Source organism: Hyla sarda, chromosome 3, assembly GCF_029499605.1.
Source record: "Hyla sarda isolate aHylSar1 chromosome 3, aHylSar1.hap1, whole genome shotgun sequence".
NCBI lineage: Eukaryota > Metazoa > Chordata > Amphibia > Anura > Hylidae > Hyla > Hyla sarda.
The window spans coordinates 10,145,478-10,161,256 of record NC_079191.1 but is presented as its reverse complement, the minus strand read 5'-3'; the positions used below and the strand labels follow the sequence as shown (position 1 = coordinate 10,161,256).

General features: G+C 44.1%; 1 protein-coding gene across 1 annotated transcript; it reads right to left on the bottom strand.

Annotated features, from left to right (window-relative positions):
- Window positions 1-5,700: 5,700 nt before the first annotated feature.
- Window positions 5,701-14,976, bottom strand: LOC130360915 (taste receptor type 2 member 16-like). The gene is made up of 2 exons (XM_056563469.1): window positions 14,806-14,976; window positions 5,701-6,684 (listed from the first exon to the last, which is right to left on the bottom strand). The coding sequence occupies exons 1-2, from the start codon at window positions 14,974-14,976 to the stop codon at window positions 5,701-5,703; spliced, it is 1,155 nt and encodes a 384-aa protein (XP_056419444.1).
- Window positions 14,977-15,779: the final 803 nt, after the last annotated feature.

Genomic DNA, 15,779 nt, shown 5'->3' with positions numbered 1-15,779 from the left:
TGATCTATCATCCTCCTCAGATACAGGAACAGTCTGGTGCGGAGGTTGGAGATCTTCAGACAGAAGACAATGGACAGAAGACTTGTTAGCCAAATATTGGTATAAGCAAAGAAAATGTCAATAACATCCAAAATACATTGAATTGCATGTAATTTTTTTTTAGGAAAAGACTACTTAACAGCATATACATAGTAGCAGCACATTGAGTGCACATCCTTGATATCCCAAGAGAAGTTACAATCCAGTCAACAGGAGTCACCGATCTTCCATTCAACCAGTCAGTGACATTGATGACTATAATAAATGAGTGTATCACCAGTCCTGCTATAAGAGCGATCAGTTCCGGGAACAGGACATCCAGGTACAGGACTATGGTGTCACCTTCTGTAGGATCAGCCGTCTCTTCTGTACTTTGAGGAAGGTTTGATGAAAACTATTTGGTCATTTATTCAGATATTGAAATATTTACATTGGAAATGCTGGAAACTTAGCAAAGTCTTAGAGCGGCATGTTCTACAAATGCAAATCAAATCCCAGAACCTAGTCAGGACATTTTACCACAGCTATTGCAATGAGTTCCTGAGTTATATCCTGTAGATCTGTTATTTAAAAATATATAAAACATTACAATAATAATAAACAACTCCATGACAATAATACAAACATTCTTCCCTTACAATATACCGTATTTATCGGGGTATACCACGCACCGGCCTATAATACGCACCCTCATTTTACCAAGGATATTTGGGTAAAAAAAGTTTTTTACACAAATATCCATGGTAAAATGAGGGTGCGTGTGTGCGCGTGTATACCCTGATACACCCCCAGGAAAGGCAGGGGGAGAGAGGCCGTCGCTGCCTGCTTCCCTCCCCCTGCCTTTCCTGGGGTCTAGAGCTCTTCTGCCGGCCCTTCTCTCCCCCTGGCTATCGGCGCCGCTGCCCGTTCTGTCCCCCTGACTATCGGTGCCGGCGCCCCATTGCCGGCGCCGATAGCCAGGGGGAGAGAAGCGGCGCCGACAGCCAGGGGGAGAGAAGGGGAAGCGGCACCCATTGCCGGTGCCGCTGCTCCGTTGCCTCCCCCCATCCCCGGTGGCATAATTACCTGGGTCGGGTCAGCGCTGCTGCAGGCCTCCGGCGTGCGTCCCCTGCGTTGTTGCTATGCTGTGCACGGCGCATGACGTGTGCCGCGCCGTGCATAGCAACGACGCAGGGGACGCACGCCGGAGGCCTGCAGCAGCGCGGACCCGACCCAGGTAATTATGCCACCGGGGATGGGGGGAGGCAACGGGGCAGGGGCGCCGGCAATGGGTGCCTCTCCCCCTGGCTATCGGTGCCGGCACCGATAGTCAGGGGGACAGAACGGGCAGCGGCGCCGATAGCCAGGGGGAGAGAAGGGCCGGCAGCAGAGCTCTAGACCCCAGGAAAGGCAGGGGGAGAGAAGCGGGCAGCAACGGCCTCTCTCCCCCTGCCTTTCCTGGGGGTGTATCGGCGTATAACACGCACATAGACTTTAGGCTAAAAAATTTTGCCTAAAAAGTGCATGTTATACGCCGATAAATACGGTACATGTAATGAGTCCATATAAGTCTTTAAATGTCCATTAAATTATTTCCTGGTCCAGCCACATTCTCACTTAACATACCACTATAATAGCAACACGTGCAAACTACTTAACACTACTTCATAATAATATTAATAATAATAATCCTACTCTAATAATAACAACAATAATAATAATTATTCTAACCTTAATACTAATAACTAAACTAAAAATCCCTGGTCTGGTTTCATTTTTCTCACCCAAAATAATAAATTTGTGTCACAAACCACCAAACACCCCAAACGGAAAATACATGTAATTTTTTTGGCCCTTAGCTGGTCCCGCATCCCATGCCCCCAGACCAGGATTATTTATATATATATATATATATATATATATATATATATATATATATATGTATATATATATATATATATATATATATATATATATATATATAGTCCCTTAGAAACCCCCCTCCCCCCTTTTTCTCACCACCCAACCTAAACCAAACAAAAAGCACAGAGCCCAAGTTCAGTGCCTGCAAGCCATATATTACCGTATACCTACAGCACAAAACAAAAAGACTAATGCGCAGTGAAACTCGTTACATTGTTGGAAATTTGAATAAACCTGCAGTTTCTTACCCTACGCTTTGATCCTGGTTAGCGCCGTTTAAAGCCATTTAGCTTTTGTGATTGGGAAGGCTGCAGACTGGGCGCCATTACCTCTCCACGCTTACCATTGTTGTGTGTGAGGCCACACAACCACTGATGGTAAGAGTTTCTAGTTATCACACTAGCTTACCCAAAGGTGGTCTTATGCTATGGAGCGCTCTTCTTTTTATCTTTGATATCAGCAAATGGAGCAGGAATGTTTTGAAAAGATTAACCCTTTCCCAGAGGGTCAAAGACCAACCTTTCCACGGATCCACCTTCTGAGTGGTGATCTTAAGACTGCTGTCCCAGTTTTTTGGGGGTAATCACCTTGGCCAAATTAGATGGCAAGGACTTTTGCAGATTCCTGGGGCTCTGGAAGGGCATCCAGGAGATCAAAACCAGGATCTCACCCTTCCCACCAAGGAAATCTCACACTTATCCTGGTTGATCTTGGACCTGGTTGCCTAATAGTAGCGATCCACCTCTGACATCGCCCATCGGCCCTCCTCTTGTGATGAGACAAACACGGTGACATCATCAGCATATGCTACTGCCCTCAGAGCCGAGTCCGGAACCGCCAGGTCCATTTTCATCCCCGCCAACCGTCCACAATTAATCCTCCTAAGGAAAGGATCGATTAAAAACATGTACAGCAACGGGCTGATGGATGCCAGACCCAACCTCAAAAGAGCAGCCAATCCAACCATTCATAAGCAGGAAACTCTCTCCCCCTGCATACAAGGTCTTAAGCCAATCAACAACCACCCCCCCCCCCCCCCCCCCCCGGCAGACCATATCTCAGAAGAACAGACCAGAGGCACTCATGGTTAGCCCAATCAAACACTTTTGCCTGATCCAAGGACAGCAAGTACCCCTTCCAGTGGCCAGCCCTACCCTGCTTCACAGCCTCTCGGACACTGAGCACAGCACTAAATGTACTGCGGCCCGGAACAGAGCAGTGCTGAGCCCACGAAAGGAGCCGGGGTGCAAACTCCACAATTTTGCCAGAATCTTTCTGTCCGCATTGAAAAGCACTATGGGATGCCAATTCTCAATGAGGCACGGGTCTTTACCCTTTGACAGCATGATCAGCGCTGACCTCCTCATTGACTTTGGCAGAGGGGAACCAAAGTGTCCTTAAAGGTCTTACAGAACTCAGATGTTAAGCCATCTGGACCGGGTGGCTTCTTGAGGGCAAGTCCATCAATCGTCATCCTCATTTTCTCTTTTCGGATCACCTCTGTCAAAATGTCAAGAGAGGGGTCTACTCCTGGTTCAGAGATGGTTTCACCTAAGTAAGCTGACACCTCAGGCCTCAAGTTTTGGTTTCTGAGGCTCCTGAGAGCTGGCAGAAGAACCTCGCAACCCTTTTTTTTTAAGATCTCCCACCACTCTGACTTACTGCTACCAGTAATGGTACCTGCTAGAGTTGAGGGAATTTCAGAAAAATTTGATTCCGCCCTTTTGTAACTTTTGGGGGCTTCTGTTTCTACGCAGTAAATTTTTCGGCAAAAATGACACCTTATCTTTATTATCTTTATTCTCTAGGTCCATACAGTTGAAATGATCCCCTACTTATATAGGTTTGATTTTGTTGTACTTCTGAAAAAAATCATAACAAGAAAATGTATACGTTTAAAATTGTCCTATTCTGACCTCTATATCTTTTTTTATTTCTTCATGTATGGGGCTAGGATGAGGGCTAATTTTTTTGTGACGTGATCTGAAGTTTTTATCGGTACCATTTTTGTTTTGATCGGACTTTTTGATTGCTTTTTTTCCCCATTTTTTTATGGTATAAAAAGTGACCAAAAATACGCTATTTTGGAATTTTGTTGCGCATACGCCATTAACCGTGCAATTTAATTAATTATTTATTTTTATAATTCGGACATTTTCGCATGCAGCGATACCATATGTGTTTATTTTTATTTTTATTTACACTGTTTATTTTTATTTTTTTTATTGGGAAAAGGGTGGTGATTCAAATTTTCATTAGGTTAAATGATCTTTATTAACTTTTTTTTTCCACTTTTTTCTTGCAATGTTGTAGCTCCCATAGGGGACTATAACATGCAGTACATTGATTCAATACACTGATCACTGCCATTGCATTCAATGACATGGATCAGTGTTATCGGCGGTTGAGTGCTCAAGCCTGGATTTCAGGCTTTGAGCAATCAATCACCGATTGGACGCACAGGAGGCAGGTAGGGCACCCTTCTGCTGCGTTCTAGCTGATCGGGACATCACAATTTTACCGCCATGATCCCGATCAGCACGAATGAGCTGCCGTGAAGCTTTTACATTATTTTAAGATTATCACCGTGTCTCAAGAGTTAATGCAGGACATCAGCCCAATCAGCGATGTCCGGCATTAGCCACGGGTCCTGGTTGCTTATAGCAACCGGGACCCACCGTGTATGATGCACGTTCACCTGCTGAGCATGCGTCATATCTCAGGAGATGCTTATGGACGTTCATAAACGTCCATATGCGTTAAGGGGTTAAAATCAATAAAAATCTAAATTGCTGTTTTATGGTCACATCGCTTCCCAGAAAAATACAGATCACATCTAAAGAAAATAAGCCCTCATACAGCCCAGTATACAGAAAAATGAGAAAGTTACAGGGGCCAGAATAGAGCAATGTAAAACCTAAGTATTTTGTTATAAAAAAAAAAAAGTTGGAGTTTTTTTTTTAAGCAGTACAATATTAGAAAAACATGTGAACATGGGCATTGTTTTAATCTCATTGATCAACAGAATAAAGTGAACATGCCAGTTTCACCATAAAGTGCGATGCATATTTTTTTGGTTGCACCACACATTTATGGAAAAGTGAAAGGTGTCATTACAAAGTAAAATTGGCTATGCAAAAGAAAAAAACAGACATAGGGGTGTGTGGATGAAAAAAAAGTTATGTCTCTAAGGAGAAAAGGAGAAAAAAAAAAGCAAGAGTGCAAAAATGAACCTGGCTGTGCCCTTAAAGGAGTACTCTGATGCCAAAGCATTTGGAACATGTTGTTCTGAACACTTGGAGTGGGCTGCAGGGGTTGTGATGTGCCAGCCACACCCCCTAAATGCAAGTCTATGGAAGTGGGCGTGATGGATACTCCCATAACGGCTACGTCCCCCATAGACTTTCATTGAGGGGACGTGGCCGTTATGTTACAACACCCACTGCCAGCACCCAGCGTTCTAAATGAATGCCTGTTGCTGCACACATATTGTGAAGGTGGCGGGACCCCCTCAATCAGACATCTTATCCACTATCCTTTGTATAGGGGATAAGATATGTAAAGGCGGAGTACCCCTTTAAGCCCAAAATAGGCTGTGTTCTTACAGAGTTACATCATACCTGTCATTTTAGGTGATGCACACCAAATATTGACCAAAATACAAAGCGAAAACCAAGAATTAGAAGAACAAATCAATTAAGGGAGAAGAGGACCCTCACACACACACACACATCCTCCCCACAGGTGTTATTTACCTCATTAAGCCACCATTTCTATGTCCTCTCTATATTCTGGATCTCTCCTTTGGAAAAATAAATCAATGACGTTCTGAAGAACCTTGGACATGTGACTCCTCAGTTTGGAGATTCTGTAGATCAGGTAGGAAGAATGTAGAACTGGTAGAAAATCTAAGGCAATATAAAGCCATGGAAGTGTCATACAATGTATTAAATAAAAATAGGATGAAACAAAATGGAGAGTGAAATATGAAGAGTTGTATAGAAAGGTGAAAAACACAAATGTCATGGCTGAGTAATATGTCTCCAGATTGATGGATACGTTCCCGATCATCTTCATCTTTGTTATGTGACGATACAACGAGGTGAAGAGGAGGACGGAGGAGATGGAACAGAAAAGTATTGGGATGATGGATCCTATAATATGGCTGTAGAATATATCAATATAGAAGCAATCTGTTAATAAATTGTCCATGGTTGTATTGAATGTTTCATGTTTCTTCATCTCAGTGATGGCCACTAACAAAGGATACAAACAATTGAGAAAGGAAAGAGGTACTGATCCTACAATGAAATGCACAGTCCTCTGATCTATCATCCTCCTCAGATACAGGAACAGTCTGGTGCGGAGGTTGGAGATCTTCAGACAGAAGACAATGGACAGAAGACTTGTTAACCAAATATTGGTATAAGCAAAGAAAATATAAAGTACATCTAAAATACATTGAATTGCATGTAATTTTGTTAGGAAGAGACTACTTAACAGCATATACATAATAACAGCACATTGAGTGCACATCCTTGAAATCCCAAGAAAAGTTACAACCCAGTCAACAGGAGTCACCGATCTTCCATTCAACCAGTCAGTGACATTGATGACTATAATAAATGAGTGGATCACCAGTCCGGGTATAAGAGCGATCAGTTCCGGGAACAGGACATCCAGGTACAGGACCATGGTGTCACCTTCTGTAGGATCAGCCGTCTCTTCTGTACTTTGAGGATCCTGATAAGACAGAGATGATTTTATAGAAGGTTTGATGAAAACTAGTTGGTCATTTATTCAGATATTGAAATATTTACATTGGAAATGCGGTCAACTTAGCAAAGTCTTAGAGCGGCCTGTTCTACAAATGCAAATCAAAACCTAATCAGGACATTTTACCACAGCTATTGCAATGAGTTCCTGAGTTATATCCTGTAGATCTTTTATTTAAAAATATATAAAACATTACAATAATAATAAGCAACTCCATAACAATAATACAAACATTAACCTTTCCAATATATACACGTAATGAGTCCATATAAGTCTTTAAATGTCCATCAAATTATTTCCTGGTCCAGCCACATTCTCACTACATATACCACTATAATAACAACACGTGCAAACTACTTAACACTACTTTATAATAATATTAATAATAATAATCCTACTCTAATAATAACAATAATCATAATTATTATAACCTTAATACTAATAACTAAACAAAAAATCCATGGTCCGGTTTCATTTTTCTCACCCAAAATAATTAATTTGTGCCACAAACCACCAAACACCTCAAACGGAAATTACATGTAATTTATTTTTTGGCCCTAAGCTGGTCTCGCATTCCATGCCACCAGTCCAGAATTTTTATATATATATATATATATATATATATATATATATATATATATAGTCCCTTAGAAACCCCCCTCCCTCCTTTTTCCCACCACCCAACCTAAACCAAATAAAAAACACAAAGCCCAAGTTCAGTGCCTGCAAGCCATATATTACCGTATACCTACAGCACAAAACAAAAAGACTAATGTGCCAGCCTCAGCTCACCACCAGGGGGAGACAACAGGCTAAGGCACTTTAAAGGCAGAGCCCCTCCACAGACAGGAGACCCTGCCAGCACCCAGCCTCTCGTACTCCAGAGAACGCACCTTCACCAGATCACCCAGTATGTTCCTAACCACCTCATCCACAGGGAGGATTTTACGCTGCATCGACACTAAACACCGTGCATTCCACGTGTAGTACTTGACCACTGAGCTAACTAGGAATAAAGTGCACTTGTGTCCGCCTCCAAGGTCTCTGAATGACCCATAGGCCCATTCCGCATAGGTCATGTCATGTGCTCACGATCGCTGCACTCCCTACAAAAACAACTTTTAACCTCTTCAGGACGCAGGGCGCATGGATATGCACTGCATTCCGAGTCCTTAAGGACGCAGGGCGTATCCATACGCCCGTGGATTCCGGTCCCCACCGCTAGCCGGTTGGGAACCGGAGCTGGATGCCTGCTAAAATCGTTCAGCAGGCATCCTGGCATATCGCCGAGGGGAGTCATTATGTCCCCCCATGTCGGCGATGGCCGTAGATCGCTGGACAATTCAGTCCAGCGATTTGCGGCGATTCCGGATCAATCGGGTCTCCAGTGACCTGGTGACCCGGAATTACTGGCTGATCGGGGCTGTCTCTGACGGCCCCGAACAGCCATAGCCTGCAGGGGTGAGGTGGCACTGGTACCAACTCACGATCGCCCTGATTCGTCGGCCGGTTTACCGGCCGACCAATCAGGGCGCCTGCTGCGGGTGTCACTCCCGCAACCCGCTCCGCCCCTCTTCCAGAGGACGTGGATGGGTGCGGGAAGAAGACCCCGGGTGCTGGGGACCCCGATCTCCGGCGTCCCTGTTGGGATCGGGGCCCCAGGAGCGACGGCCACGGCGAGGGACTGACCTGCAGCGGAGCAGCAGCAGGAGGTGAGTGAAAGCCTCCTGCTGTTGCTTAGCAACAGCTCCCAGCATGCAAAAAGGGCATTCTGGGAGCTGTAGTTATGCAACAGTTGGAGGCACATTTTTTCTATGGAAAAGTGTACATTCAGCTGTTGTATAACTACAACTCCCAGCTTGCACAAGCAGCTAAAGTGCATGCTGGGAGTTGTAGTGGTGCATCTGCTGGTTGCATAACTACAACTCCCCGCATACCCATTGGCTGTCGGTGACTGCTGAGAGTTGTAGTTTTGCAACAGCTGAAGGCACAATGGTTGTGTAACTCAGATTTTTTTCTTTACCTAACTCAGTGTTTCACGACCAGTGTGCCTCCAGCTGTTGCAAACTACAACTCCCAGCATGCATCGTATATGCTGGGAGTTGTAGTTTTGCAACAGCTGGAGGCACACTGGTTGTGAAACACTGAGTAAGGTCACAAACTCAGTGATACATAACCATACATAATACTCATGATACATAAAACTCTCAGCATGTACAGTCTGTCAGCGCATGCTGGGAGTTGTAGTTTTGCAACAGCTGGATGTCCCCCCCCCCCCCCCCCCCCAATGTGAATGTACATGGGCGGAGGTTTACAGTAAGTATCCGGCTGCAAGTTTGAGCTGCGGAAAATTTTCTGCCACAGCTCAAACTGCCAGCGAAAAACTACTGTGAACCCCCGACCGTGCGACTGTACCCTAAAAAAACTACACTACACTAACAAAAAATTTAATAAAAAGTAAAAAACACTACATATACACATACCCCTACACAGCCCCCCTCCCCAATAAAAATGAAAAACGTCTGGTACACCACTGTTTCCAAAATGGAGCCTCTAGCTGTTGCAAAACAACTACTCCCAGTATTGCCGGACAGCTGTTGACTGTCCAAGCATGCTGGGAGTTTTACAACAACTGGAGGCACCCTGTTTGCAAATCACTGGCGTAGAATACCCCTATGTCCACCCCTATGCAATCCCTAATTTAGGCCTCAAATGCGCATGGCGCTCTCACTTTGGAGCCCTGTCGTATTTCAAGGCAACAGTTTAGGGTCACAAATGGGGTATCGCCGTACCTGGGAGAAATTGTGTTACACATTTTGGGGGGAATTTTCTGCTTTTACCCTTTTTAAAAATGTAAAATTTTTGGGAAAACACACATTTTAGGTAAAAAAAAAAGATTTTTTTTTACATATGCAAAAGTCGTGAAACACCTGTGGGGTATAAAGGTTCACTTAACCCCTTGTTACGTTCACCGAGGGGTTTAGTTTCCAAAATGGTATGCCATGTGTTTTTCTTTTTGCTGTCCTGGCACCATAGGGGCTTCCTAAATGCGACATGCCCCCCCGAGCAAAATTTGGTCTAAAAAAGCCAAATATGACTCCTTCTCTTCTGAGCATTGTAGTTCGCCCGTAGTGCACTTCAGGCCAACTTATGGGGTACCTCCATACTCAGAAGAGATGGGATTAAAAATTTGGGGGGGCATTTTCTGCTATTAACCCTTGCAAAAATTTTAAATTTGGGGGGAAACACATTTTTGTGACATTTTTTTATTTATTTTTTTACGTATGCAAAAGTCGTGAAACACCTGTGGGGTATTAAGGCTCACTTTATTCCTTGTTACGTTCCTCAAGGGGTCTAGTTTCCAAAATGGTATGTCATGTGTTTTTTTTTTTTTTTTTTTGCTGTTCTGGCACCATAGGGGCTTCCTAAATGCAACATGCCCCAAAAAACCATTTCAGAAAAACGTACTCTCAAAATCCCCTTGTTGCTCCTTCGCTTCTGAGCCCTCTACTGCGCCCGCCGAACACTTTACATAGACATATGAGGTATGCCCTTACTCGAGAGAAATTGGGCTACAAATATAATTATAAATGTTAGTTAGTAGTACGGTCGAAAAAAGACATATGTCCATCAAGTTCAACCAGGGAATTAAGGGGTAGGGGTGTGGCGCGATATTGGGGAAGGGATGTTCTCCTTTTACCCCTTGTAAAAATTAAAAAAATTGGGTCTACAAGAACATGCGAGTGTAAAAAATGAAGATTGTGAATTTTCTCCTTCACTTTGCTGCTATTCCTGTGAAACACCTAAAGGGTTAAAACGCTGACTGAATGTCATTTTGAATACTTTGGGGGGGGGGGGTAGTTTTTATAATGGGGTAATTTGTGGGGTATTTCTAATATGAAGACCATTCAAATCCACTTCAAACCTGAACTGGTCCCTGAAAAAAAGCGAGTTTCAAAATTTTGTGAAAAATTGGAAAATTGCTGCTGAACTTTGAAGCCCTCTGGTGTCTTCCAAAAGTAAAAACACGTCAATTTTATGATGCAAACATAAAGTAGACATATTGGAAATGTGAATTAAAAAAAATATTTGGAATGTCCATTTTCCTTACAAGCAGAGAGCTTCAAAGTTCGAAAAATGCAAAATTTTCTAATTTTTCATAAAATTTGGGGATTTTTCACAAAGAAAGGATGCAAGTTGTCACAAAATTTTACCACTAAGTTAAAGTAGAATATGTCACAAAAAAACTATCTCGGAATCAGAATGATAACTAAAAGCATTCCAGAGTGTTTAAAGTGACAGTGGTCAGAATTGCAAAAAACGTCCGAGTCCTTAAAGTGAAAAAGGGCTAATCCTTAAGGGGTTAAGTAAGCTAGAAAATGCTAAATGTCATGAAAGAGTTAATTTTGTTCGGTATATAAGCTCCCCTACTACATGTACTTGTCATGCCTGATGAAGCCGCACAAGCGCAGTGAAACTCGTTGCATTGTTGGAAATTTGAATAAACCTGCTGTTTTGTACCCTACGCTTTGATCCTGGTTAGCCATTCACCTTTTGGAAGTCCGTTCTACTACAGCTTTTGTGATTGGGAAGGCTGCAGACTGGGCGCCATTACCTCTCCACGCTTACCATTGTTGTGTGTGAGGCCACACAACCACCGATGGTAAGAGTTTCTAGTTATAACACTAGCTTACCCAAAGGTGGTCTTATGCTATGGAGCGCTCTTCTTTTTATCTTTGATATCAGCAAAGGGAGCAGGAATGTTTTGAAAAGATTAACCCTTTCCCGGAGGGTAAAAGACCAACCTTTCCACGGATACACCTTCTTAGTGGTGATCTTAAGCCTGCTGTCCCAGATTTGTTTGGGGTAATCGCCTTGGCCAAATTCGATGCCAAGGAATTTTGCAGACTCCTGGGGCTCTGGAAGGGCATCCAGGAGATCAAAACCAGGATCTCACCCTTCCCACCAAGGAAATCTCACACTTATCCTGGTTGATCTTGGACCTGAATGCCTACTAGTAGCGATCCACCTGTGACATCACCCATCGGCCCTCCTCTTGTGAGGAGACAAACACGGTGACATAATCAGATTATGCTACTGCCCTCAGAGCCGAATCCGAAACCACCAGGTCCAATTTCAACCCCGCCAACGGTCCACAATTAATCCTCCTAAGGAAAGGATCAATTGAAAACATGTACAGCAACGGGCTGATGGATGCCAGACCCAACCTCAAAAGAGCAGCCAATCCAACCATTCATAAGTAGGAAACTCTCTCCCCCTGCATACAAGGTCTTAAGCCAATCATCAACCTGCCCCCCCTCCTGGCAGACCATATCTCAGAAGAACAGACCAGAGGTGCTCATGGTTAACCCGATCAAACACTTTTGCCTGATCCAAGGACAGCAAGTACTCCTTCCAGTGGCCAGCACTACCCTGCTCCACAGCCTCTCAGACACTGAGTACAGCACTAAATGTAAATGCCGGGGTGCAAACTCCACAATTTTGCCAGAATCTTTCTGTCCGCATTGAGAAGCACTATGGGATGCCAATTCTCAATGAGGGACAGGTCTATACCCTTTCACAGCAGGATCAGCGCTGTCCTCCTCATTGATTTTGGCAGAGTGCCCGAGGATAGACACTCATTAAAAACTGCGGTCAAGAGGGGAACCAAAGTGTCCTTAAAGGTCTTATAGAACTCAGATGTTAACCCATCTGGACCGGGTGACTTCTTGAGGGCCAGCCCATCAATTGTCATTTCCTCTTTCCGGATCACCTCTGTCAAAATGTCAAGAGAGGGGTCTACTCCTGGTTCAGAGATGGTTTCACCCAAGTAAGCTGACACCTTATTTCGATCTAGATCCTTCCTTGCCAAGAGGTGCAAGTAAAAGGATCTGATGACCTCCAGGATCCACAATCTGGACCTTTTCAAGGATCCCGTACTATCAATCAGTCCTGAGACTACTTTACTCTTCACTAAAATTCTTCAGTTTCTGTAAGGGTCGGGCGAGCAGTACTTCCAGTAATCCCTCTCAAAAACCAAAGATGCGTGCCTATCGTACTGACACCTCATCAGCAAGGACTTCACTCTGGAGATCTCATCAAGACTACCTCCAGTCGAGAAAAGGTGCTCAAGTTTCTTCCTCAGGCCCTAGTACAAGCTGTACCTGTTTAGGTTTCTGAGGCTCCTGAGAGCTGGCAGAAGAATCTCGCAACCCTTTATTTTAAGATTTCCCACCACTCTGACTTACTGCTACAAAGGCCCAGCAATGGTACCTGGTAGAGTTGAGGGAATTTCTGAAAAATTTGTTCGGCCATTCACAGAATTTTCCGAAAAAATTTGGTTCGGACTGCATTTTTTTATGGCGAATTGCTATTAAAAACGGCTTTTTCTGGCCTACAGAGAGGCTCAATAGGGATGTAGAACACTTTGCCTTGTACTAACAAGCATAGAGAGAGTGCTGTGTTAGTGAAATAATAGTTTTATTCAGTTTAACATGCAGATTACAGGCATCGCTATCAGAATCACTGCTGCAGAGCATCTGGATGTGGTATATTTTTTATGTAAGTTTTATTTAATATAATTTGAATTAATTTAAATTTTTTGATTACCCATTCAAGTGAGCATCGAGCTGGTGGTCCTCCGCCAGGCAAGTTACTACCTGTTTCAGCCCCTGCATCTCAGTGCCCCCACCCTGACTCTGAAAGTGTGAATGTTTCATTTAATCAGTTATGTTTCATTGTTATCACTAGAAGCTGTTTCATTGGATTCTTGTCATAATTCCACAGGTAATATGATGTCGACAACCATAGGGCCTCAGTCTTGAAAAGATTACATGGATTTTTGTTTTATTTAAGATTTATTTAACATTTATTTAACATTTTTATGTCCCGTCATTTACTAATTTTACTAATATTACGAACTAATACTGTATAACCACAAAACCCAATCTAACAAGGAGTCACATGGCGGCACATTGACAAAGCCTAGAGGTGGCAGCAGCATGAGGAGGCCATAATCTGGCAGAATGACACAGCCTGGAATTGGCGGCAGCACGAGGAGACCATATAGTGGCTGAATGACACAGCCTGGAGTTGTCGACAGCAGGAGAAGACCATATGGCCTCACAATCCCTAAGATAAAAATATGAATTTTCAAATTTAAAGTGAAGATTTATGGTAGCTCTTACGGAGCTGGATGTGGATTCTCTAACCTGTGTGGCTGATGGCACGGACCTTATCGGGGAGCGGAGTCCAAGGTGCTGCTGGTCTTCACCCGACATGGCTCAACCACACAGGTAGCTGGGCAAGGCGAGGTACCAAAGGATAAGGCAGTAGCGTAGTTAAATGTAGCAGAAGGTCAAGGCAGGCGGCAAAGGTGCCAAGTCAAATAACGTAGCGGGAAGGTCTGGATACACGGGTAAGGCAAACAGGCAATATAGAACGCTTAATCTAAGGCTAGGGGTACTGAAGATTCGGCAGGGAAGAGAGGTATGACATAATTCTGGGCATACTGGTCCTTTAAATTTAAGAGCTCCGGCGCGTGCGCCCTAGGGGATGGGGATGCACGTGCTGGAGCTAAGACAGAGCAGGGGCAGCAGGGAATTGTGATGCATCCCGCAATGTGAATCCCAGCCCCTCCAGCAGCCGGCGACACAGGAACAATGCGCTCACGTGTGGCCGGAGCGCGAGGCATGACAGTACACCCCCCCCCCCTTTGGTCTCCCCCTTCATTTGCGGTTCAGAAATTTCTTGAGAAGGTCCTGGTCCAAGATATTGTCCTGTGGTTCCCAAGACCTCTCCTCCAGACCGAATCCTTCCCAATCCAGAAGAAAGAAGTGTTTTCCTCTGACCAACTTGGAGTCTGAGATTTCCTTAACAACAAAAATATTAGCGGCACCAGAGATGGGGGACAGCGAGACGTCTTTTTGAGAGAAACCATTGTGGATGAAAGGCTTCAAGAGGGAGACATGGAAGGAATTTGTGATCCGGAGAGAGGAGGGTAGATTCAGGGAATAAATCACGGGATTAAGTTGTTTTTTTTACTTTACAGGGACTCAAATAGCATTGACCCAGTTTATAAGAGGGTACCTTAAAGTGGATATATTTGGATGATAACCACACTTTGTCCCCAGGAGAGAATTCGGGAGGAGGGCATGTTTTCTTGTCCACTTGCGACTTCAGACGGGTCGTGGCATAAAGAAGGGCATGACGAGTCTTCTGCCAGATGGAGGCAAAGTTCCGCACTAGTTCATCAGCCATAGGAACTCTGGAGGAAGACAAGGGAAGAGGAGGACGAGGATGAAGCTCATAGACCACAAAGAAGGGTGACGTCCCAGTGGATTCAGAATTCCTATGGTTGTGAGATAACTCGGCCCAGGGTAGTAAATCAGCCCAATCCTCTTGGCGAGCAGAGACAAAATGGAGTAGATAGTCCCCCAGGACCAGGTTCACCCTTTCGACCTAACCATTGGATTGAGTGTGGTACGCTGAGGAGAAGTCCAGTTTAACTTGGAGACGTGAGCAGAGGGCCCTCAAGAATTTCGAGACGAAATGATCTCCCGGTTGGAGACAATATGAGTAAGCAATCCATGGAGACAGAAGATATGACAAGGGAATAGCTTGGCAAGCTGCGGTGCAGAATCTTTGTAACTGGGGAGCAGCGCCTTAAATTTGTTTGGCACTATCCATATTTGTGAAGTGTTGGTGTGGCACCATGGTCAATCTACTCTGATGCTTCAGGCATTGGTGGTTGGAAATCCTGGCTGATCCATGCCTGTTTCATCTTCATAAAGGTCAGTCTCTCCACATTTTTTGTGGACAGACGAGTTCTCCTTGGGGTGACTATGGCCCCGCCGCACTAAACACCCACTCTGATGGCACACTACTGGCTGGTAGTGTTGAGCGGCATAGGCCATATTCGAATTCGCGAATATTCGCGAATATATGGACGAATATTCGTCATATATTCGCGAATATTCGCATATTCGTTATAATCTCGTTTTATTTTCGCGCATGCGAATATTCGCATATGCGAAAAGTAACATATGTGAAAATTAACACAT

Excerpts from the sequence above, each read along its gene's own strand:
- LOC130360915 (XM_056563469.1), bottom strand. The coding sequence starts at position 14,976 with ATGGCTGATGAACTAGTGCGGAACTTTGCCTCCATCTGGCAGAAGACT. Across the intron at positions 6,685-14,805 it reads CCAAATATATCCACTTTAAG|GATCCTCAAAGTACAGAAGA; the intron begins GTACCCTCTTAT and ends CTGTCTTATCAG.